A 26,831-nucleotide genomic window follows, 5' to 3' on the forward strand; every position below is an offset into this window, starting at 1 on the left:
CCTCTGACTCACCCATCAGGAATAGCTCATCCCAGTCTGGACAATATCAGACTGAGCTTAGTTGCTCCAGTTCCCCTAATCACCAGGCTTTTGTCCCTTTCCTCTCCAGTCAAACATATTTTGTTATCTTCCTATAAAACATCTACACAAAAATTGTACAGAATTAAATGGAAGAGATTTGTTATATGAGCCAACAATAATCAGACCCATTTTTCTGTGCCCATACATTCAATTTTAGAGTTTTTGACAAAACTTTTCAATGAAGGAGCTGCTCCAGCAACTATTAGAGTTCAATTGGCAGCAATTTCCATATAGGAGAAAATGGTTCTGGAATCATGTCATACAGACTTTGTAAAGCGTTTTTGAAAGGAACTATTATGTTAAGGCCCCCATATAAAAATCCAGCAGCCCCTTGGGATTTCTATTTCATCTTATCTAACATTATCTGTCCTCCCTTTGAACCATCAGCTACATGTGAGTTGAAATACCTCTCCTGGAAAACACTCTTTTTAGTGGCTGTTACTTCAGCCAGAAGAGTTGCTGAATTGCAAGCTTTGCCTGCCAAGCCCCCATACCTAGTTTTTCATAAGGACAGGGTTTCTTTATGCACTAACCGCTCTTTTCTGCTGAAGGTTGTGTCAGAAAATAACCTCAACCAATCTATACAGCTGCCAGTTTTCTTCCCTGGCTTCCAAAATAAAGGAGAATATTCACTGCATCTCCTAGATGTTCATAGACAGTTACATTTCTACTTACATAGAACTTATGAAATTAGAAAATCAGATCAGCTCTTCATCTCTTATTCTAATATTAAAAAGGTCAACCGGTCACAGAAATAACCTTATCTAAATGGCTTACAGTATGTATATGCTACATTTATGATTAAAAAAACAGACACCTTCCAAATACTGTTAAAACTCATCCACAAGGTCTGTCATCATGTCTGGAGCCTTTCAAGCTAGGTAACTGTTGGACAATATCTGTGCTGCAGCTATTTTGGCAAAACCTCATACCTTTATTACTCATTACAAAGTGGATTTGGCCTCTTTTGGTTCTATGGTTCTGAGGAATATTCTCGCATGAGCCACCCAAGAGACAGGTTGCTGGGGACATGGTCCCATCAGTGAGAATAAAGACGAGATTTAAAGGTGAGATTGACAATATCACATAAAGAAGTTATGTACTTACCATAACGTTCCATGTGTGTTGTCCGTCTTGACCTTTATACTCGCAACCTTCCCTCCATACCCCCTGCCTATACTCCTGGGAGACTGAGTAGCACAAATTGGATACTACAGTGCCATATAGCCTCAGAACTGATACTCTTGTGTATATTTTGAGTTATATATACATATATATGTTTTCCTCCATAAGACTGTTAAGGCCAAACAAGATCTGAGGAAGCTAGGGGGGTTGCATTATAGGTAAGGAAGGATGCCCACAAGCTTTGCTGAAGACCTCGAGCTTGAGAAATGGCCAAGATGGATATGATGGATCGGATCTGACCCATCATTGAGAATAAAGGTTGAGATGGACAACACAGATGGAATGTTATGGTAAGTACATAACTTCTTTTTTAGGTTAACCCAAGTCTGTGAGTGTGGCTATCTGTCTGGAACAGTTGTTCCTATTAAGAAGGTAAAACTTCAATATTTCAAGATGTACATAGCTTTGGGTGTTAGTATTAAGTTAACAGGTTTTAGGGGTGTATTGGGGTGTGTTTTTTTGTTTGACGGCTTCCAATAAAACAAAAAGTTTTGTAAGATGTGACATAGGTTTAAATGGATATGACAAGGAAGAACTGTATAAAAGATCAACCTGCCAAACATTACTGTATGCATGTAACACAAAAGCTGGAATTGGACACTTAACAAAAAAGCCATTACACATAAAAGGTGGGAATCATAACTTTAACATAATGACACTTTCTATATTATCTTTAATTGTAAATGGTCTCACAGATATATACTAAAAAGAAACTGTATTAAAAATGTAGAGTACAAATAGCTATGCTACAGGAGACACATTTGAAAAGAATTGGACATGTGAATTTGATAAAGAAAGGTTTTCATGAAGGTTATTCAGCAGAATACCTGAGGCAAATGAAAAGAGGGGTACTTATATTAATTGCAAGAGGAACTCCAATAGTGGTAGAAGGGGATACAAAATATAATAATAATAGATTTGTAGTACTAAGGGGCCACTGGCAAGGGAGGATGATTAAACTGGCATGTATTTATATTCCACCTAAAACTGATATAAAGGAGCTTAAGAAAATTCTGAGAGAAATAATCAGCTTTCAGCAGGGAGTATTACTTATATATGGAGACTGGAATTTGATTTGCGCCAGTGGAGATGTATCTGGGGTGCCCACAAGGGAAAGCATAATAAAAGGAAGATGTTTGAAGTAATTTATGAAAATGTTTGGCATGGAAGATGGGAATTCAGCAGTAGGAGTTCTGAGTGAATTTATATATTATTCCTCAAGATGCAGAAACTAGTCTAGACTAGACAGAGCGTATATTTCACAGGAACGTGCATTTAATTGAAAGTCTTGATACGTAGCCAATAACTATTTCAGATCATGCGCCAATAGTAACTAAAATAAAAATGCATGGTAATGAAATAAAAATGAGATACTGATGCTTTCCCACTTATCTGTTGAAAAGAGAGGAATTTAAAGAATGGCTAGTGGAAATTATTATGGAGTTGTTAGAGAAGATAGAAATTTATTCTGAAAATGCAGCTAGGAAGTGGGATAAAATTAAAGTGGAGTTAAAAAAGGGTGGAAATTAAAGAAAGAGAGATAGTTAAGAAGTAACAAGAATTATTTAGAGGGACTAACAAAGGTTAAAGTATTGCAGAATAGGGGGAATGTCATTGAACAAGAAGAGGAGCAATTGCAGAATGCTAAACAGAAAATAAGGGATTACCTCAATACTATGCATGACTTTAGAAAGACTGCTGTTAAGCAACTGTTTTTTGATAATAATTCTAGACCACAAAACCTTTTACCACAATGACTCGGGCAAGAGAGTAGAAAGGGTTGTCACCAAGATTAGGGAGCCAATAACAGGGAAGATGCCAAGAGATCCTGTAGAGGTACTAGAAATATTTGGAAATTTTATAAAAGTCTGTACAGAGCAGAGAAATATGGAAGTCAAGAAAAGGTACAAATGGAAATGATTATGGAAGAATTAAATATGCCAAGGTTACAGGTAGATGAGGCTCAATTACTAGCATGGTAGGAAGAGCTGGAATAAAAATCATGATGTATAACCAGACCACAGGAAAGTTTCCTGGAATATATAATATTCCTGTGGAAGTTTGGAAGCTTGGAGAAAAAAACTGATAAAAGTTTTGTTTAACAGTATTTTGAATGGAGGAGAAGCACCAGCATCCTGGAAGAAAGCAGTGGTGGCTTTAACTCACTACATTAGAGTGACGCCTGCAGGTGCATCTACAGTTAACTCCTAGTGACACCTCTGGGGTCAAATATTGCCTGTTCATATTTGCATCAATTATTCCAAAACAATGCTACGTACAAGGTTTTAAGCTTACACAATGGCAAACTCAACTGCATTAATATTTGACCTCTGTCTAGTGCAGGTAAATAGATGTTATTTTTATGATATTAATTTATATAGATAGAATGTTCAAAATTTTCTAAATATCTCAACAACCAAGAAACACAGACGGAACCCCTTAGCCTTATATGAATGCTCTCAGGTAGATGAATGGAATGCTACTGACAGTATGTTTGTAACGTCAGTGATTGCTGAGATATTGTAAGTTCTTTACAAAATATTACAAATGTAATAGTTGCTGTGTTTACTGTGACTTATAAAGATTGGTTTAAGACCTTGGACCTAAAGAATAGTACCACTATAACAATAGTTTTGTGCTGAAGAGTTTGCCATTTATACTTCTTTCATAAGCACTATGGTTACAGAGATGTGGACATTTGTTTGAAATGTGAGGACATAATTTAATTCTGTCAAAAGGCTTAGCTCTGCCCATTGGAAGTTACACTACAAACTTTCTGAACTCCATTGCAGTGAATGAGTTAATACCTAAAGTGGATAAAGACCCATCAGATCCATCTTCATACAGTCCCATTTCAATCCTAAACCATGATTATAAAGTGTTTATGTCTACAATGGCTAAAAAAATGGAAAAGATGGTGCCAAAACTGATATGTATGAATCAGTGTGGTTTTGTGGAGGGGAGACAAACATTTGACAACATTAACAGAACACTGATGATCCAGAGGGAAGCAGAATGTAAGAAAATACCACTGTTATTGGTAGGTCTTGATGCAAAGAAAGCACTTTCACAGAGTAAGCTAGGTGTTTAAGAGCAGGGCAATGGAAGTATTTGCATTCCCTGATAAAATTATAACGTTGATTAGGAGGATATATGAGGGATTGGAAGTGAAAATTAAAGTAGGTGGGTTCCTCTCTGATAATTTGTTTGAGCAGAGGAACCAGGCAGGGGTGTCCTCTTTCCCTTTGTTATTTGCATTATATTTAGAACTATTGGCAAAGAAAATAAGGGACTCTGAAATTCAAGGATACAATTGGCATGGTAGTCAAGAAAAGCTGGATCTATTTACAGATATTGTCTTATACCTGAAAAAACTAGAAAAGGAAATGTCAGTGTTGTGGAACATTTTGAGACAGTTTTATATCTTTTCGGGATATAAAATTAACGACGCTAAAGCAAAGGCAATACCTGTAAATTATGCACCCATACATGAATTGGTTCAACAATGTTCATATTTATGGGGACCTGATAAAATTAAGTACTTAGGAGTATGGATTAAAAAGGATTATGGTGTGGCTACTAATGATATATGGGAAGAGAGTAAACAAAACATAATAAAAATTAAAAAATGGAAGCTGTGTTTTATGGATATGGTTAACAAGATACAAGCAGCTAAGTTTTTTTAGTCCCTTTAGTTTTATACACAGATCAGGCATATTTTTATCACCCAGAGGAGAAGGTGTGGATAGCAATTAATAAAGAGCCAAAGGATTTTGTCTGGGAGGGGAAGATGGCAAGAGTCAAGTGGGATAAGATGATTCTTCCATTAGAACAAGGCGGTCTGGAATTACTTGATTTAAAAGGGTATTTCAGAGTTACACATTTAAGGTTCCTATGCATAGCACAAGCAGAAATCTATAAATCAAAGTGGAAGGGATGATGATGGAATGGGAGAATCTCAAGAAACAAGGAGAGACTGGGATTTTGGATGCAGATCCTTGAGGAGAATAACAATAACCATACAGAATATTATATTCATAAAGTAGTGGGAAGTATTCTAAGAACTAAGCCAACATGGGAATGGAGAAAGGAGATTCTGCCAATAAGGATGTCTGCAATTAAGGATACAGACAATAGGAGGTAAGAAGGGGCTAGAATTTAGTGGAGAAAACTGGCCAAAGAACTAAGGTATTCAGAGCAAACAATTAGAGAGGGAAAGATAATAGAATGGTACAAGGCCAAGAATTTATTTGGACTGCAGACTAGAGATTGCCTTCCCTATCAAGGATTGCTATCAGAATATAGGCAAAGAGAAAGAAATTGCGGGATCCTTAGTGGAAGACCAGCACTGGTAGAGTTTTTAGTAGAATCTAGAACAGAGGTTGCTGTTAAAAAAGGAAAAATTAGTAGAGCATATAAAATATTGAATGATAAGACTCAGAGTAGGCTAGAAAGGATTGGCATGAGAGACTGAATAAGCTATTCACAAAGAAACAATGGGGGGATTTGTGTAAGTCTCCCAAATATGCAACAAAGTCTAGAAGATTTAGGATCTTTGTTTAGACATGTTTACATAGGTATTTTTATACCCCAAGTAGACTCCAGAGAATTTTTCCTCAGTTAGTTAGCAAATGTTGGAGGTACAATGGGGAAGAAACAGGTAATTGGGAACATAATTTCTGGGAGTGTAATTTAAAAATTCCTTGCCGACTTCTCAATCAGAAATGCGGGGTGAGCAAATTGGTTTAACTAAGGAAATTTTTTTGAGCTATGATACAGTCAGAATTGCTTAGATATGATACAGAGTTGGAATTGCTTAGATATGGTAAGGCAATGCTGAGTCTAATTATGGCTGCAGAAAAAGCAATTGGTAGGACATAACAATCAAAGTCTAAATCAGCTGTCCTAGAGGTAGTGAATATAATAACAGAGCTAAAACAACTGGTAATGGGATCTTTAGAAAAGGGTATGAGCAAATTACATAGAAAAAAAGTGGAAATTGTGGGGACAATATATGCAGACAAGGAAAGAGGTTTAAAAGAAGGCAGAATTTGAATGAGCTATGTAATCTTTAGCTGGCAGTGACTGGATACATTATAAGTGATGTATAATGTTTGCAGCGAAAATTATGTTAATATGGTTTGTCGCCTATGTCATAAGTGATAATTTAATAAAAATATTTTTTGTTTAGTAAAAAAAAGAATGGTAAATTAAGTTTAAAATGTGTAAATTTGTTAAAAGTAGATTGGTGGAACTAAGCAGCCAGTTTGCACTGCATACTGTGCAGAATCCCTTTTATGTGGTTTGTGTTGTTTTTTAGGAAGAAAAAAATGGTCAGAAGACAGCTGAAGCCAAAGAAGTGAAACTTTATGCTCAAATTCCTCCCATTGAGAAGATGGATGCTTCCCTTTCCACACTGGTGAACTGCGAGTAAGTGTTTTAATAATTTTACATTAATAACCATATTATAGACTTGAAGTCACGGCAATATAAAGTATGGGTTCTTTAACTGACATGCTGAAGTACCTGTCTGTTCTGTTTCTTTTTCTTTTTTTTGCTATATTGTTGCTGATGATACTGGCTGTGACATCAGCATGATTTGAGAGCAATATGTGATATTTTGCTAGATGAGTTGAATGCACTTTAATCTTTTTTTTCCCCCATTTACAAAATAGGGTTGCAGCCACAGCAGCTCAGCTGTGCTGTTCATATTAAAATGTAAAGGAGATGTTGGCGTAATACTAACATTGTTTATAGGCTTCCACATGGTACAGGGAAAGCTCATGTCTCAGTACTTCAATTACTTCCATTTCACTACCCCTTTCTTTTTTGATGGCTGAACTGCTGTCTTCTTATGCAGTAAATAAATAAATCTTGGTTTATTTTGCAAACCAAGGCTATAAATTGCCAGTGTTTATGCTGTAGTCTTCAGACCTTCTGCCAGAAAATCATCATCTCCAAGTATGCTTTACCAAAGTAAAGCATGCCTTTTAATGTTCTATAAGTAGCACACTTACAGGGCTGGATCCAGTACAAGGTAGCCTAGATAGCTGCCTAGGGTGCTAGCTGGAGGTTTTGGCCAAACAAATATTAATTAAATAAAAAAATGTTTCCAGTCATATATCACTAATTATAAATAAAATAAATGACTTCTGCCTTGGCATGCATTTCCGCTCCTATGCAACATTAAAAGAATAACTTCCTGCTTGGTGTGCACCAACTCCAGTCTCTCTTATTGGCTGGAGCTGGCACACAGCAGAAGACTGGAGAAATTAACACACAGGACTTTAACTTTATGCAAACAGGAAATGGAGCTTGAATTTCTACAGCTGCTCAGAAAGATTGAATTTCCCTTTTATTTGGCAGCATCTCCAGTTCAGAATGAGCAGCACTAAATGGGAAATTGTGTATGTCTGAAATGCCTCTGTGGGGGGGGGCACTGTCTAGGTAAGTGACTTGCTCAGTCTCAGACCCTGTACCTTAACTACAGGTGACAAGAGCCTTAATCCCCTACACCAACTAGGAGGAACCTCCCTTAATTTTTTTTGTTTTATAAATCACTGAGTACTGCAGTCAGTAAATGATGGTCATTAGAATTTCACAACTTTTGGGGCTCAAAAATACATGTTGATGTAAAACCCATTGATCTGATGTTAATCTTCGTTCATTCCTTTCTGATGGGTTATCAGTTCCATCCTCGGAACTGAGCTGGCCAATATCAAGCTCACGTCAGCCAAAAAACTCTTGAGCCAAGGTCCTACCCAGAATGCTCTGTTTCCTGTTACCTCAGATCTCATTTGCCACATTGCTGTACAGCCGTGTTAAACCACTCTCTCAGCTAAGTGTCTAATTTTTTGAAAGTTTATGTATTATTACTCTAAATTTTTCTCAAAAGTTTATTCTAATATTTGCCTACCCTATCGCACACTTTAGACTCTCTCCCTTTAGTCTTTTCCCTTTATTACCCTCTTTTCTTACCTTGTGGTAATTCTCCATTACCATCATTGGTAATCCGTCTTTTTCTCTTTTACCCTTTTGTTGGGTAGCCCTTATTCTTCCTTTTGGTACTGTGCTTCTCCACAACAGTTATGTCGGATAAGAAAAGTAGCATTGGTTTCAAGCAGTGCAAGGATTGCGGCCATAAGTTACTGCTTTCCGATGGCCATGACTTATGTGTCTACTGTCTTAATGTCTCCCACTTGACTGTGGATCCTCCGTGTGGGATTTGTAAAAATTTCTCTACCAGGACTCTCAACGAGAGGAAGAATAAGTTCATTTTGAAAGGTCTCCTCAAGTCTCCTTTCTCTGAGGCTATTTCTGGGTCAGAGGGCTCACCCCCTCCTGTTAAACCCTACAAGAGACATTCTTCCTCTTCTTCATCAAAGTTAGTCCCTTCTTCTCTCTCTGGAGATCATAGGGAGTTGACTCACAAGAAAGTGAAATTGATTACTACTCTGGCACTCCCCCCTGTGACCCTGTCGGCTCCAGGCTCTGCACCGCCCCAAATGATTCTGACTACAGCCATGTCTCCTTTATCGATACCGGCATTGGAGTTCCCAGTGCAGACAACTATGGTTCCGACAGTTCTGTCGCAACCCTTAACAGCACTGTCAATACAAGTTCAGTCCCCTGCAACACCATTGGTACAGTCACCTTCGGCTCCAAGTATGCCACTTCTGTACTCCACGGCGCAGACATTTTCGGCACCGACATGTGCTTCGGTGTAGTCCTTCTTGGCACCATCCTTATTGCCAGTGCAGACACTTTCCACTACGGCACCGTACTCTTTGGGGCAGACCATTGCCTTTACGATGCAGACACTTTCAATTACTACTGCGCTGACATCTTCGACACAAACTTTTTCCACACCATTTTCTTTGGTGCAGACTTCCTCAGCTCAGAGCTCTGCACCAATTGAATTAGCAAGGACCAAGTATTCCCCTTCACTGAATCCTTTTGCTAGCAGTCAGTATAGTCTTTTCCTAGAAAGGCCAGAATCACCATCAGCTTTCTCCATGAGGTCAACCATGTGTTGCGGCTTGTTGACCAGTTGCTTGTGGCCAGAGGAATCTCTCACCCATCAAAGTCCACGTTCCCTCATTCAGGTGAATATATATCTCCTCAAACCCCAATGTATACTCCTTCGACTTCCACTCAAGACTCGAAGACTATTACTCTGACAACAGCTTCCCTCCCTCCGACTCCAATAGTGGATCTCACTTTGGAACCAGAGTCATCCTTGTGGCTTTCAGTGCACTGGGCATCGGGTTCTTCTCAGGCCAGTGGCTGTGCAGTTGGGGAGGGCATTCCTGGCTCCATGCCGATTTTTTTTTTCTATGGCACCTTCCAGGGATGCTCTCTCTCTTACAGTTCACAGTCCTCTAGACTCCTAGTCTGGGGGTGGGCTTGTCGGGGCTTGGTATGACCCCAGTTCTGAGGTTGTCATGCCCTGTTCCGGGATTCCTTCCCTCCTTGGGCAGGCCAGCCTTCTAGGCCATGGAGAGGGCACTTGCCTCCACTGGCAAAGCTCACTTGTCGAAGTCCTCTCCCCCCTCTGTGCTGCAACTGCCACAAGCTTCAACTGCTGGACACCGGGCACAAGAGCCTCAGGTTTCTCCTCCTCAGGAGACACCCTCTTTGCAGTCTTCCCCAGAACCTCCCACTGAGGAAGTACCCCGCAAAGCATCATGTAAGAGGAAGCACATGGACTCCACTGAGGAGTCATTGACAGAAGATATGGATTTTGATGACGGGGAAGGGTCCCCATGGTCACTGTCTGATGAGGTGTCCTTTGGCGACATCCTCAACATCCTCAAGAGGGGTGACTGGAAGCCCCCTAATCCTTCCTCTGAGGAATCCATATTCCTGCAGGCTTTTCATGCCAGGCCCCCTACCTTCTGGGTCACCCCGCCTGCCGATGAGCTCAACCAGCTCATCGTGCAGCATGCATGGAAGGCTCCTGATACCATGGAAGTGATACCTAAGAGACCAGATAAAATATTATCGCCCCCCAGCTGAGCATCTCCATTGGTCACAAGGTCTTCCAGTAGATGCTATGGTGGCGGCAGCTGCTACTAAGAAGGATTTGGCAGATGAGAGCCAAACTGTCCATCCACCCAACAAGGAGATCTGCGTGACTGACAGATTAGGGAAGCGTGTGTTTGCTTATTTTTATTATTATTTAGCACATTTTACCAGGCTTCAGTGAGATCTTATCAACCAGCTCTCTGAAACCTTGGCAGGAGCTGTTTCTGATGAAGTCCGTGATAATGTGGCTTCACAGATTGCCACCCTAGAGTCCATTTCCAACTCTTCCATGCGTCTTATTTCTCACGCAGTGGAAGGGGTGGCTAGAGCAGCAGGCGTGGGTATAGCCACCAGATGACATGCTTGGATGCGACTTTGCAGATTCCTTTAAGGCTTCCTTCATGAATGCCCCCATAGAGGCTGCTTCTTTGTTTGGCCCTAAAGTCAAGGATATGCTGGCAAGGTGCAAACAAGATGGCAAGACCCTGTCTGACGTTGGTGTCAGACACTCCACTCCTCAGCGATTCTACTCCAGAAATCATCTAAGACCATGAGGCCTGTTTCTCCTTGGCTCCGGTCTCCTTGTTTCTCACCGAAGCCGTTGGAACATTTGGACCCAAGGCCCTCCACCCCACTGCGCAGACCAGCCAGATCCGAGTTGGTGGCCTCTTCAAGGTTGACTCGGAGCCTATCGGACATGGATATGGACAGGATGATGCGGAGATTTATTCAGACCCAAATTCAGATGGGAGTCTTGCCAGGTCCCTCTCCCTCTGGAGGTGCGACCTCCATGCCTCTTTTCCACCCCATCTCTCCTTCCCCGATCCATGCTTCGGCTTCAGGGCTCTTGGATCTGAGGTTTTTTGGAGCTGGTAGCTCGGCGCCAACGGTTCCTCCAACCTCGACTCTGGCTGTTACCTTGAGTTCCTTGTATACGACTTGTTCGGATCCGAGTGACTCTCGGAGCCGCAGACAGGGAGTCGGACCCAGGGGAATGGATTCTTCGGCTTCGACCCTTTCAGACCCGATCCATTCCCTCGGACCTCAGGCTACCCTGTCTTCGGCTCCAGTCCTCGCTTCGGATCCGGGGAGGACTTCTCCCTCGGCCTTCGAAGTGGTGGAGAGGGTTCTCTCCCAGGAATTGAGACCCCAGCCCATCCTCTCGGATACCACCCAGGCCCCCCTGGATTTAGCGATGACTCCCTTCATCCTGTCTCAGGGACAGCCCGTGCCAGAGGATCCCCAGGTCATTTTCCCCGAGGAAACTTCTGCAGCTCGCGGATCCCCTTCTGAAAGTCCCACTGAAGAGGGTCACCATAAGCGCAAGTGCAAAAGGTGGCACTTGGAGTCCCCCGAGTCTCTCACCACTGACACTGACTTAGATGAAGGAGAAGGTTCCCCCAGGTCACCTCCCAAAGATGTCTCTTTCGGAGAAATTATGGAAATCCTCCGCCAGAGGGGAGGTTGGTCAGCCCAAAACCTTCTGGGGATGAGTCAGTGTTTCTGGAGGCCTTTGGCATGGGCCCATCTACTTCCTGGGTGTCCCCACCAGCAGACCCCTTGGTGGACCTTATCACCACGAGGGCATGGAAGGAGCCCGACACCATAGAGCCCATCCCCAAATGCCCTGACAAGGTTTTATCTCCCCCTTCTGAAAGACAACCCTGGTTGAAAGGAGCCCGAGTTGATGTTATGTTGGTCACAGTGGCCACAAAGAAGGAACTAGCATAAGAGAGTTCCTTAGTTCACCCTCCAGACATGGAGTCCAGGTCGGTGGATAGGTTTGGGAAGTGAGTATACTCCTCAGTGACTTTTTCTATCCAGAGTCTTTATCACTGCAGGACAGACAGCTGTTCTCAGCGAAAATGTCTACTCTGAAGTCAGTCTCAAACACATTTATGCAGCTACTTTCCTATGCCACGGAAGGAGCAGCTAGAGCGGCTGGGACAGGTATAGCCATGAGACATCATGCCTGGCTCAGATTGTTTCAGTTCTCGGACCCTTTCAAGGCGTCGTTTATCAACGCTCCCTACAACGGTTCTTCCCTCTTTGGGAAGGCAGTACGCGACACACTTGTCCAGAGCGAGGAGGACAGGAAGACTTTGTCTGCCATCGGAGTCCACTTCTCTAACCCTCAGTGGTCCTTCTCTAGGAATCAAAGAGGGCAGAAGAAGATGTGGTTCTGAAAATCTCAGTTTTCCGGGGATTCTCAGGACAGCTATTCCCCTAGAGGCAGAGGGGGACAGGATCGACGCCGACCCAGAGGTAGAGGGGGTCCCAGGAATTTTGGGTCTAGGGAACCCTTCTCTGATAGACCCGGTCAGCAGCCCTGAGGGGTTGCCCAACTGTCCTACTCTGGAGGCAGTTGGTGGACGATTGTCCTTACACCCAGTGGCATGGGAGTCCATTACGACAGATCGCTGGGTTCTTCAGATAATATCCAGAGGTTACTTTATTCCTTTTGTTGCCCCTCCAACTATTACAAAACATATCCCAGATGTTCCACCCTCCAACAGGGAGGCCACAGCTCTAGAGGTTTCAAAGCTGCTTCGCAAATGAGCCATCGAAAAGATCCCCCCCAATCAGTCTGGATTAGGCATCTACTCAAGGTTTCTTTTGGTGCCAAAAAAGACGGGGGACCTCAGGCCCATTCTAGACCTGTCAACATTAAACCTGTCAGTAGCCAAACAGAAATTCCGGATGGTCGCCCTACAGTCCATTCTACCTTATCTCCGAGAGTGCGACTGGATGTGCTCGGTAGACCTTCAGGATGCTTACTACCACATCAAAATACACAGAAGCTCCAGGAGGTTTCTGCGCTTCCAGCTGGGAGCCAGTCACTTTCAGTTCAGAGCCCTACCCTTTGGTCTCACCACAGCCCCCAAGGTGTTCACTAAGGTAATGGCAGCTGTAGCAGCTCACCTGAGGCTTCAGGGTATTCAGGTGTTTCCACACCTGGACGACTGGCTCTTCGCTTCGCACAACAAGCATCACTTGTGTCTGGCCCGAGATTATTTCATTTGGTTAGCAGACCTACTGGGAATTACAGTCAATATTCACAAATCCCATTTGCAACCAGTACAAATTCTAGACTTCATTGGGGCATGGTTAGACACTTTGCAGATGAAGGTATTCCTAACTCCAGACAGGATTCTACATTTCTGGTGCCACATAGCTCAGATAGCGAACTCCGAGTCATCAAAGGCGAGCGAGGTACTCCGGGCTCTGGGCTCCATGGCGGCCGTCATATCTATTCTGCCTTATGCGCGCCTTCACATGTGGGTTCTTCAGTGAACTCTGGCTGTTCAGTGGTCTTGGCTAGCCCTACCCATGGAATTTCAAGATCAGTCACGTCTGCAGGACATCTCTTCTTTGGTGGTTAACTTCAATGGAGATATCAAAAGGACGCTCATTTGCATCTCCCCCAGTCCAAACCACGGTGACCACGGATGCCTCCCAACTCGGGTGGGGGGGACACTGTTCGGGAAGTACAGTCCAAGGCACGTGGTCCCAGACAGAGACCAATTTGCACATAAATGTTCTAGAGATGAGGGCAGTGCTTTTAGCGTTGGAAGCCTTTCACACAGTCCTCCCTCTCGGATCGATTGCAATTCAGTCAGACAACATGTCAGTCGTCTGGTATATCAACAAGCAGGGGGAAACCAGATCCTACCCTGTATGTCGCTAGACCATGAGAGTGTGGGAATGGGCAATTTCCACTGGTTGGTTTCTGATAGCAATGCACATCCCAGGACGCTCCAACATTTTAGAGGACAGATTGAGCTGGGCCATTTTGATGCCTTACGAGTGGTCTCTGAAACAGTCAATAGTGGAGGAGATTTTCCTTGCATGGGGTCAGCCTTGCTGCGATCTCTTTGCATCTCCTTCCAACATGAAGTGCAGCGAGTTCTTTGCTCTGATTCCCTCACCAGGGGAAGTCCCTAGAGACTCTCTAGTCCATGTTTGGCCCCCCGGGCATCTGTATGCTTATCCACCTTTACCTCTCATTCCGAAGTTTCTTCAGAAAGCTTGCCGACTATGGTGCAAAGTGATCCTCATTGTCCCGTTCTGGCCTCGTCAGGTTTGGTTCCCATTCCTTTGGTCTCATGTCTTAGCTCCCCCATGGATTCTGGATCCCTGCCCTGATCTAATTTCCCATCTGTCGGGGACACGTCCGCCTGATCTGGGCAGCCTCAAGCTAACATCTTGGTTGCTCCAGTTCAATTAATTGCCAGGACTCCCGGTCTTTCATCCCAGGTGAAATCCATTCTGGTGGCCTCTCTTAAAGACTCCACTAGGAATCTTTATTGCAGTAAATGGAAGCGTTTTTCCATTTGGGCCTCACAAAGAAAAATAGATCCCTTTACAGCCCCTGTTCCAGCGGTGTTGGACTTCCTGTCTGGTATCTTTCAGCAAGGAGCTAGTTCCTCCACAGTGAATAGCACAATTGGCAGCCATTTCTAGTTTTCACGTTGGTGAAGACAACATGGCCTTAGCCTCCTCTAGACTGTGTAAGGCTTTTCTTAAAGATACTTTTCTGTTACGGCCCCCTGTCAAGGATTCTGTACCTCCTTGGGACCTTACTTTTGTTTTACAGGCATTGGTGGCCCCTCCTTTTGAACCTGAAGCTTCGGTAGACTTAAAATTTTTGTCCTGGAAGACAGCTTTCCTAGTCGCCATCACATCGGCTAGGAGAGTTTCTGAGCTTCAAGCTCTGTCTGCCGTGCCTCCGTATTTGGTCTTCCATAAGGATAGGGTCTCCCTCCGTACTAACCCTTCCTTCTTACCTAAAGTGGCATCTGAAGCAAACATAAACCAGTCCATTAATCTGCCCGTTTTCTTTCCCAAGTTCTAAAATAAAGGTGAATACAAACTCCATTTGTTAGATGTTCATAGACAACTTCATTTTTATCTTCATAGAACAAAGTCTTTCCGCAAGACGGACCAATTGTTTGTTTCCTTTTCCAAAGCATTTATGGGAAAAGCTATTTCTAAAGTTTCTTTAGCCAGATGGATCACTCTTTGCATTTCACATGCCTACAAAGCAAAAGGTTTATCTCCTCCTGGTATAGTTAAGGCTCACTCTACCAGGTCCATGGAGACTTCTGCTGCCTTTTGGTCCAGAGTACCTTTGGACGATATTTGTGCAGCAGCGACATGGGCCAATTCACATACCTTCATTTCCCATTACAAATTGGATCTGATTTCAAGGGGTAGAGTATCCTTTGGCTCTACGGTGTTCAGGAATATCCTTCCATAAGGGCCTCCCAGGATCGGAGTAGCTGGGGACTCTGTCCCACAGGTTGCAGATAAAATGAAGTTAACTACTTCAGATAAATAAGTTATGTACTCACCATAATGTTCCATCTGAGTAGTTATACTTCATTTTTCTGCAACATTCCCTCCCTCCGTCCCCCAGACCTTATCCTGTTTTCAGGTTTGGTTTATAGGGTTGAGTTGCATATATGTTGTTAGTTGTAGCAAATTCGATCTGAGGGAAGATAGGAGATGGTAGGACATTATGGGTAAGGGTAGGAGCTCGGAGCTTGGAGCAGATGCTAAAAAAAAGTTGCCGGCTCGGATCCGATACGGATCCGAATACCCACAGGTTGCAGAAAAATGAAGTATAACTACTCAGATGGAACGTTATGGTGAGTACATAACTTCTTTTTTTTTTTACAAATAAACAGATATTCACTACAGCACTAGCAGTTCTCACTGGGAAAACCTCTCCAGCAGTCCAACTATGTAAAATGGTAACATTAGCAGTCATACAATACTATAATCCACAAAAATAAGCCAACAAATTTTCAATAAAGTAAAGAATTTACTTTACTGACTTAATAAAGCAGTTCTGAATAAGCTACAAGAGGGTCTCACCCAAACAAATAACTGGAGCCATGAACATGGCCTCAAGCTAAATGCCAAAAAATACATCATCATCCCCTTTGCAGAGAGTGATTTCCCCACAAATTATCACATTAATAACAATGTTGTAAGCACTCAATCAGTCGTGAGGTGCTTGGGCACCCAGGTTGATAGAAACCTGATTTTTGACCACCACGTTGTCTCCTTTGTACGGAAAGCTTTTTACATGACCCACTTCATTAGTAAGGGTATCTCATCCAGGGACAAGGAGGTCATAACATCCCTGTATTCTTCTTTTATAAGAGCTATTGTTGAGTGCAGTGCCCCTTTTGGCATCTGCCTCATCAAAACACCCTGCTAAAAGAAAGACTACAACCATTTCTGACAAAAAAAGGTCAAAGGACTAAGTTCACTTAGTTATCCAAACAGACTAAAAGGCTTCTTGCTTTCCTCTGTCTCTCACTGGCCCCTATAAATTTCATCACTGGCTTGCTTTCCAGGCTAAGAAAGATCCTGCTTTAAGAGACTTCTGTACCTCAGCAATACTGGTTATATTTAAAACGCTCACTACAAAGACCACAGCCTTCGCTGCAACATAAACAAGCCACTTTGTATGGGCAGGTTCTTGACACAAAAAACTTCAACTTCTGTAAAAAGCTCCTCTAATTATCAAACAATGTAGTTCAGCAACATGACAACTGGATGGCTGGATGGATAGGCATAAATGTACTCCTTGAGTAAGTAGCATAGCCTTCATCAAACCGGATGGAAAATCCACATACTAACCTTTTCTAGCTGGATGGCTAAGATCTAATATTGGTTACTCAAGTCTATTTGCCCAAGAAGAGCTGCCTATTTAACTAAGAATTCCATTTGCCAAAATATAGTCAGTATACATATTAAATCTCTCTCTCTCTTACACACACACACACACACACACACACACACACACACACACACACACACACACACACACACACACACAGCCCCTACTTGTAAAATAGACAACCTCAGTAATCACATGACACACACTCACTGAATGAAATTGTCTGGAAGCTAAAATATCTAAAAAAAATCATAATAGAGATGTCTTCATCCATGCAATTTCCCACCGCCAAAAGGACCATCAATAAATCAACAAACAACTGCTCAGCAAAAAGTAAATCAATAAGAAATCCATAAACTCTCTAGTCTAAGATCATACTACATACTGGAGTAAACATATAACTTCCCTCCAATCTAAAGCCATTTGACATTCAGGCATTTTAATTTGTGCAGAAGTTATTCACGGACTGACAGTTTACTGAGCTGTAATGCTGACCTTCGCTTTTGAAAAAAATCAAATTCCCAGACTTTGTCAATAGCTCAAAGTGCATAGAGGATTATTCTTTTATTATGTATTTATTTATTTTTGGAAAACATCTTTAAAACTGTTAAATTGATTACACACCCAGAAACACAGAAAAGTTATTGTGATAAGTAAACACAAACTGCTGCAAGAAATCAAAGTCACATTAGGACTCTATGCTTATGTCCGAACCAACGAAGCATACCTGTCAATTCCAAAAGAATTAAAGTAGCTTAATAAGAAAGTTATTTGCAATGTTACATGGCAGTTTATATTGGAAATAAGCAGAGATATTAAAAAGGCTCTTTTTTTTCATAATTATGCTTAAAAGTCTTCCAAGGTAAATACAACCTTCCCTCTCAAGTTTAGAGCAAGAAATCTGATCAAAATGAAAAATAAAAGTGGGACACAGGCCCAAAAATAGTTATGCATCACAGACACCATTGAAACAACTGTGGCTGCATTATACATCACTTATAATGTTTCAATCCGATCATTGTCAGTTAAGCATTATATGGCTCATTCAATCCTGCCTTCTTTTGCAACAAAGAAAACCATGTTTTGAAATGACAAATGCATTAAAAATAATAAATAAAACACATTGCATCCACATCCTGCAACTTCCTACTTGCAAACAACCACAGAGCTTTCACTGAAACTAGGGCTGCTTATTTCCCCATAATGACAGCTCTCCCTAATTAAGTCTAATGGTATTCAATCTACCGGGATCTGGGACTACCTGAAATAAATTAAATTATGGCCTGTAAATTGCAAGTGCACTTTGTTTAATTAAACTATATTTCTAAGCCCACTTACTGTAGTTTTTCAGTAACATCCCAATATCCATTTCCAGGTCACTTTACAACACATTGGCAGTGGTAGACTTGGCATCCTTCAGATCCCTACAGGACCACACTCATACTGCTAGCATTTTCCATTTAATGTAAATATCCATCCACTGTAAATGGCAAGAAGCTGTGTCTTAAAAAAATCTACTTTTGGCATGCCTAGCACCCAAGTATCAGGTTTTGAAACAAAGAAGCATATTCTCCACAGTCCGTAAGTCTCTGTCTTGCATAATCATCTACTGTTGCAGCACTCCCAACACATAAGCACACACATACACACTAAAACCCCCAACATTAAAAAAAATGACATTGTGCCCACCTTATTTGCCAGTATTGATGATCCACCAAAGCTATGCTTACTGTTGTCGAATCTACCACTGCTTAGAACCCACCAATGACAAAACAGTACTGGGTGCTTTTTTGTTTGTCAGAAAAAACAATACAACTTTATATGTTACAGTCCCACATAGTCAATCCACTACTGACCCATTAACCCTTGGCTGCTGTCTCATTCTTACTCCCTGGAACTGCATTACCTTGGATGACTGCTTTTATTTCCTAAGCAAAAGACACATATTGGAAGATGAGGCAAAAATCCAGACATTCTTCGAAAATCCATACAGTTGAGAGGTATGATTTCTTATTCAATACAACACTCTCCCTGTCAGGAAAGCCGCAATTTAATGAAAGTCTACTTTTAATGTACAATATATTTGCGAGCTAACTTGTTTGTGTTCAGTAGGAAGACTGATCGCCGTTAGCCTCTTTGTGCATGTGTCTCTGTCATGCACACACACACACACACACACTCCTACTTTCACACACACATTCTACTTTCATGCATGCACTCACTCACTCTGTACTTACCTATAAACACAGGTAAGTGCTGTCCCTTTCAAAGGCAACGAGAGCAAATCCATACAGAAGTCCCTCTTCAGCGAGAACATACACACACACACACACTGATTCTTCAGCACAAAATAATAGTGTAAATGCACTGACCCCTCTTTGGTGCAAAAAAATCAAAACTAGAAGGATGCTTTGGCACATGTGCACACCGACGTTAGAGTTACAGGTCACGGGAGCGAAAAACACAAAAAAAAAAAAAAAAGTGTTTTGGGGCATGCGTACATCGATGTTTCAGTTAGAGGTCGAGGTCTGCATGGAAGAGCTCCGAGGGTCGCATGTGGCCTGCGGGTTACAGATTGGACACGTCTGCTTTAGAGAACCCGTACAACCTTGGGATTTGGCTTTTGGTTCTGCAAGCTCTAACAGCTCCCCCTTTGAACCTGCATCTTCATATGATGTAAAATATCTCTCTTGGAAAGCTTTGTTTTTGATTGCAATCACATCGGTCAGGTGATTGTCAGAACTCCAGACCTTATGCATCAAACCTCCCTATCTTATCTTCCATAAGGATAGGGTATCACTGAGAACTATTTCTACCTTTTTACCAAAAGTGGTGTCAGAGCGATCTATCAGTCAGTCTATTGACCTTCCAGTGTTCTTTCCTAACCATTCTAATAAGGGAGAGTATTGCCTGCACTCCTTGGATGTTCATAGGCAATTACGATTTTATCTGGACAGAACATAATCCACCCGTAAATCAGACCAACTTTTTTCTGGACCTAGACAGGATCATCCTGTATCAAAAGTTACATTGGCTTCATGGTTGAGATGTTTTATAACCTTTATCTACAACAAAAACAATCTCACCTTGCCTCATAGAGTCAAAGCACATTCTACAAGATCTATGGCAACTTCAGCAGATTTCCATGCTAAGGCGTCCTTCAATTATATTTGCTCAGCTACAACTTGGACCAAACCTCATACCTTTATTCTTCATTACAAATTGGACTTGGCCTCCAGGGGTAGAGCTTTCTTTGGCTCCATGGTGCTCAGGAATGTCCTTCCATGAGGGCCACCCAGGAATACAGGTAGCTGGGAACTTTGTCCTATCAGTAAGGAATGAACGAAGATTAACAACATCAGATAAAGAAGTTATGTCTTACCATAATGTTCCATCTGTGTTGTTGATCTTCGTTCATTCATTACTTACCACCCTTCGTCCCCCATCCGGAGGTTTTTGGTTGATCTCATGTACTCCTTTCTTGTAGGTTTGTTATGACCAGAGGTAGCCTCTACTTTTATCTATCAACTTGCAAACTTGATCTGCAGTAACAGAGAGCAGAGCATTTTGGGTAGGACCTTGGCTCGAGAGTTTTTGGCTGACGCGAGCTTGATATTGGCCAGCTCAGTTCTGAGGACGGAACCAATAATCCATCAGTAATAATGAATGAAGATCAACAACACAGATGGAACGTTATGGCAAGACATAACTTCTTTTTTTTTTTCAACTGTTTAAGTGATTTAGGGTAGTTCTGCTCTCGTCTGTCTCCAGTTTTCTAAAACATCTCTGGTTTTGCCTTATGTTTATGCTCTGTCCTTGAGCGAGTCAATTTGTGGTAAACAGGAACATCATATGAGCCATGTTCTATGGATGTAATCCTTGATTTCCTTAATGTTGACAGTGTGTTTATTATTTAACTGTGAATAAATGGACAGCATGAAGTCTGAGTTTAATGTTAATATTTTAACTATGAATGCCTTAACTCAGCTTGCGTCTTTTTTTTTTTTTTTGCAAGCACATTTGTGTGAAATGCACTATGTACAGGCTATAGCTGTTTGTCTAGCAATCTAGCAATTAGTGTAGATGAGTAAGGCTATAAGTAATTAAAGCCACTTCCTGTAGTACATGGTTTGATTCCCTCATTTGTCTTTTATGTCAGTGTCCCAAGTCACTTCACCAGACAGTACTCCTGGAATGCTCCAGAAAAGCAACACTTGGTGTCCAGTGAGCTATCCCAGACTGTTAACATATGGGTTATACATTTGTGTTTTGAATTTCTATATCCCTCATGTAATTCATGTAGTACTTCACTATATACTATTTGAGTATGAATTCTAGCACATCTCTTTTGGTTGCCAGATGCATTTTCTCTCTATTTGAATTTCAAAGGAAGAGAAGTTCCCAGTTTCTCATGCTAAGTCCGTTTTCAGTGTAATAGTGTTATGTTTGTTTAGAAAATGGCTGTCAGTCATTTTTTTCTGTAAAATCTGAAATAAATGTTTTAAACGAAAACCAAATCACTGTGATAATTGTAAAAGTAAAGCAGAAAAAAGTATGTACACTGACAGTTTTGAACAGTGTTTCTAGTAACTGGGGAGAAATAGCACAGAGTAATGGCATATTTGTATGGCTGGTGGGGGGCCTGATTCATCACCCCTCATAGGGCCCCATTTGTCCATGATCCAGCTCTTTTGACTTTTGTGGTATATGCTGCAACAATACAGCATTATTAGCTGTTCAAGTAGGTCACACTCTTTCTGAGTGATGTCAGACGGAATTGGTATTATTGATGAGAGGGAAACATAGGCATTCAAAAATAAGATGCAAGTGCCCCCCCCCCCAAAAAAAAAAAAGCAGTGTGTTGTATGCAGTGATATTTCTGATTTTTGTAGGACTTGTGAGTTGTTGAACAAAAGCTGCTGCAGAATTTATATTGTCTGTCAGGGGCGGCTCGTGGCATCGGGCTGCCGGACTGCAGCCCCCTCAAATTAAAAAAGAAAACAAAAAAAAAAAAGAAAACAAAAAAGTAATTGTGTATGTGTTAGCTGGTGCTTGTAACTGGAGGTGTGTGTGTGTGTGTGAAAATGCCCCAGGTGCTCATGGTGGTGTGGTAGGGAATACCTCAGGCTTGAACCCTGTACCCTGTATGCAGGTGTTAAAGACTTGAGTTCCCTATCCACCACCATTTGTAAAAAAATTGCAGATTTTTGCCTCATATTTGATCTGAGCTGTTCCTCATAATATCTGTGGTTTGTAAATGTTGCAATGCTTGATATTTGATGGTGTAGTAGTAGCATTGTTGCCTCACAGCTGCAGGTTCTCAGGTTTGATTCTTGGCTGGGGTTCCTTCTTTGTGGGGTCCGTATCTTCTCCCTGTGTTTGTGTGGGTTTGCTTTTGTGTCCTCCCATGTTACAAAGACATGTCTGCATTATTTCTTCCTGGGCTTCTGCTGAAAATTGTTTTTTTGTTCCAAGTCAGACTGTCCTGATTAACAAATGTTAAATAAAATTGACAGGCATTTGAATTTCAGACTTCAGGTTTCTGAATGTTTAATTCCTTGCAGATTTGATGGTGCAGTGGTAGTATTGTTGCCTCACAGCTATAGGTTTTCTGGTTTGATTCTTGGTTGGGGTGGCTTCTGTGTGGAGTCTGCATCTCCTCCCTGTGTTTGTGTGGATTTGCTCTGGTGCCCTGCCATTTTACAAAGACGTGTCTGCAGTATTAATCCCTGCGTCTCTGCTGAAAATTGTTTTGTTCTGTCCGCAGTAAAATTGACCGGCATTTGAATTTCAGACTTCAGGTTTCTGAATGTTTAATTCCTTGCAGATTTGATGGTGCAGTGGTAGTATTGTTGCCTCACAGCTATAGGTTTTCTGGTTTGATTCTTGGTTGGGGTGGCTTCTGTGTGGAATCTGCATCTCCTCCCTGTGTTTGTGTGGATTTGCTCTGGTGCCCTGCCATTTTACAAAGACGTGTCTGCAGTATTAATCCCTGCGTCTCTGCTGAAAATTGTTTTTGTTCTGTCCGCAGTAAAATTGACCGGCATTTGAATTTCAGACTTCAGGTTTCTGAATGTTTAATTCCTTGCAGATTTGATGGTGCAGTGGTAGTACTGTTGCCTCACAGCTATAGGTTTTCTGGTTTGATTCTTGGTTGGGGTGGCTTCTGTGTGGAGTCTGCATCTCCTCCCTGTGTTTGTGTGGATTTGCTCTGGTGCCCTGCCATTTTACAAAGACATGTCTGCAGTATTAATCCCTGCGTCTCTGCTGAAAATTGTTTTTGTTCTGTCTGCAGTAAAATTGACCGGCATTTGAATTTCAAACTTCATGTTCTTCAGAATACATAGTAGCACAACCTTTTTTCTAGCAATTTTCTAAGTTTATAAGATGAATATTTTAAATTTGTCCCTATTTTTGGGACTGTATTCCCCCATTATTGGCTTCGTCCAGGTTTTTGTGCTAAGGTTGACAGCTATGGCAAGAACTGAATTCACTGAATATGGACTGTAGAATTGTGCATATTTACTGATAATGGTGGACTGTAGAATTGTGCATATTTACTAATAATGGTGGACTGTGCAATTGTGCATATTTACTAATAATGGTGGACTGTAGAATTGTGTATATTTACTAATAATGGTGGACTGTGGAAGTCTGAGTAGACTTTTTTTATGATAAATGTTCTCAACTGGGCAGTTTTGCCATTATGGGTGCATATGTTTTGTTTCATTGCTTACTGGAGAGGTGTTCAAAACAAATTTAAAACACCCTCTAACAAGTGTACTGTATTGTACAAGGAATATAATTTTTAGTACAATGAGGAAGGTGTATCAAAGAGCACATGTATGTTTCATATGCAAGGGGCCTACGATTCGAAAACAGCCCAAAATTAATCTTTATCTGCCACTGGCAAAATGTATTTTCTTTGAATGTGGGTTTCAATGCTGTTTCAATGAATGTGAGTTTCAAGGGCAGAGAAGTTTTAATGCTAAGTTTTCATTGTGAGACTGCATTGCTTTGTTTAACAGATGACTTAATGTTTGTTCTGTAAAATACAAAATAAAACTTTCAAATGAAGTCCAGTCATTGAAGTAAAGCAGTATGCACATTAGTGTTTATGGTAAATGGAGTGAAATAGCCAAGTAATGGTTAATTGGAATGGCTGCAGAGGCTCCAGTTCAACCATTATTTTGTCAGGGGGGGAAGGGCAGCAAACTCAGACAGGCCCAGCTGAACTATACCTCCCAACTGTCCAGATTTTCAAAGAATGAATAGATTTTTGCTTCTTATTTTTGGTTTGTTGTTCATAAAATTTGTAGTTTTAATTCCTAAATGATTTGCCAGAAGTCACTAAATAATAAGTTTCAGACTTCATAACCTTCATAAAAATGCATGTTAAATTAAGAGCCGTTCTATCAACTGTCTCAATTTATACAAGAGCAAATGTTAAGTTGTCTATCTCGCCTTCATTCTTGCTGGATGGGTTCGGAGCCGACCCCGGCTCCGACTCTAAAAGCTCGAGTTGGTTCCACCGGCTCGAGGCTCCCCCTATATCCCACAATGCTAGGCGTGAGTTACCTCAGATCTCGTTTGCCGCTACAGCGATCGAGGTGTGTTTTCTACCGGCTCCAGGTTAGTGAAAGTTAGACTAGTTTAAATTCTTTAGACTTAGGCTAGCTCTGTGTATTTTCTTCCCTTTAGTGTAGTGGACTTATTATCCCTTCTACTTTTTATCCAGCCCCCTTTTTTTCTAAAGAACTTATAGTTCCTTCCCTAAGGCCTTCGGGCCCTTCCTTTGCTATGCGTTCGCTTAACTACCTGTGCCATTTTACTCGTCTTCAAAGAGACTTGATCAAAGAAGCGAGTGACATGTTGAAGGATCCTACGGCTGCAGGTTTTCAAGACAAGATGAACACTCAGCTGGCTACCCTTAACTCCATAGCTAACTCCTCCATGCGCCTCCTTTCTTATGCGGCTGATGGAGCGAGCAGGGCCGCAGGGACAGGTGTGGCCTTACGCAGGCATGCCTGGATGCGGCTATGCAACTTTGCGGACCCCTTTAAAACGTCTTTCACTAATTCCCCGTTTGATGGATCATCTCTCTTTGGTCCTCAAGTGAAAGAAACCTTGACTAGGTGCGAGACAGATGGCAAGACTCTTTCTGCCGTTGGAGTCCGTTTTTCTACTCCTTCTAGGCCTTACCCCAAAGGCCAGAAAAGTGGGAAAATGTGGTTCCGCAAACAATCTCAAGGGACTTCGCCTGACGCACAAAGTCGGTTCCCCGCCAGAGGCAGAGGGGGGAACAACAATGGTAGACGTCGCCCTAGAGGCAGGGGGGGTCCGCAGAACCAGGGCAATCGGGAAGTCTTCTCTGATAAGCCCTTTCAGCATCCCTGAGGTGTTGCCCGACTGCCCACCTTCGGAGGCAGTCGGGGGAAGATTGTCACTGTACCCAGAAGCCTGGCTATCCCTGACTCAAGACAAATGGGTACAGTCCATCATTTCCGAAGGCTATTCCATTCCCTTCGTTCGCATTCCAAACCAATCAAAAAAATCCCTTCCAGATGTTCCACCCGCTCAAAGGGATCTTGCAGCTTTGGAAATTTCAAAGCTGCTTGCAAAAAGAGCAATTCAGCCAGTTCCAGCAGACCAGCAAGGATCCGGATCTACTCCAGGTTCTTTTTAGTTCCAAAGAAAACAGGGCACTGGAGACCAATTTTGGATCTCAGTATCTTGAACAAGTCAGTCAAGAAAACAAGATTTCGGATGGTCACGCTGCAGTCCATCCTTCCCTTTTGGGAAAGGAAACTGGATGTGCTCTATAGACCTTCAGGATGCGTACTATCACATAAAAATGAACAGACGCTCCAGAAGATTCCTCCGCTTCAGGCTGGGAACCAGTCATTTTCAATTCAGGGCCCTGCCCTTTGGTCTCACCACTGCCCCCCCGGGTGTTTACCAAATGCATGGCAGTGGTAGCTTCTCACCTGAGACGTCAAGGATTCCAGGTGTTTCCATATTTGGACGACTGGCTCCTCACAGCTCCCACCAAGCATCTTCTCCTAATGGACAGGGACTACACCTTTCGCGTTTGTCAAAAGTTAGGCATTTCAATAAATTGCGAAAAGTCTGTTTTGTCGCCTTGTCGTACTATTGCCTTCATAGGCGCAAATCTAGACACAGTCAACATGTCTGCGAGACTAACACATCAGAGAATAGCAGACATACACAAACTGGTCTCACTCCTCTTCAGCAGCAACAGAGTCAAAGCCAGGTTAGTTCTGAAAGTGTTGGGGATTATGGCGGCTGCCATACCTCTGCTTCCATTAGCCAGATTCCACATGAGAATCCTTCAATGGATGCTCTTCACGCAATGGTCATACCAGCAACTTCCGATGTCCCACACCATTATGATTATGCAGACATGCAGGAATCATCTTCTGTGGTGGATGTCTTCCCCTCAGCTCTTATTGGGAAGACCCTTTGTCCCTTCCCCTCCGGTTGCTACTCTGACAACGGACGCCTCCCTGATCGGGTGGGGGCATTATCAGGGCAGAACTGTCCAGGGCACATGGCAACCACACGAATGCCACTTGCACATAAATGTTCTAGAGATGAGAGCAGTGCTTTTAGCGTTGCAAGCCCTTCAAGACTCTCTTCCCTTGGGAACGATAGCAATCCAGACGGACAATATGTCTGTAGTGTGGTATATCAACAAACAAGGCAGAACCAGGTCCTACCCCCCGTGTCGAGAAGCACTCAGACTGTGGCAATGGGTGATTTCTTCTCAGCGGTTTCTGATAGCAATGCACATCCCCGGGAAGTCCAATCAAATCACGGACAA

At 42.2% G+C, this 26,831-nt stretch overlaps 1 protein-coding gene across 1 annotated transcript in view; it reads left to right on the forward strand.

Moving 5' to 3' along the window:
* The window catches only part of DNAL1 (dynein axonemal light chain 1), a 926,266-nt gene that overhangs the window by 286,387 nt on the left and 613,048 nt on the right, over window positions 1–26,831 (forward strand). The window contains exon 3 of the mRNA XM_044074089.1: window positions 6,587–6,696. Within this exon, the coding sequence (XP_043930024.1) occupies window positions 6,587–6,696 (110 nt within the window). The remainder of the gene's footprint in view (window positions 1–6,586; window positions 6,697–26,831) is intronic.

This window comes from Protopterus annectens, chromosome 6.part0 (assembly GCF_019279795.1).
Source record: "Protopterus annectens isolate FY-2018-M chromosome 6.part0, PAN1.0, whole genome shotgun sequence".
Taxonomy (NCBI): Eukaryota; Metazoa; Chordata; order Ceratodontiformes; family Protopteridae; genus Protopterus; species Protopterus annectens.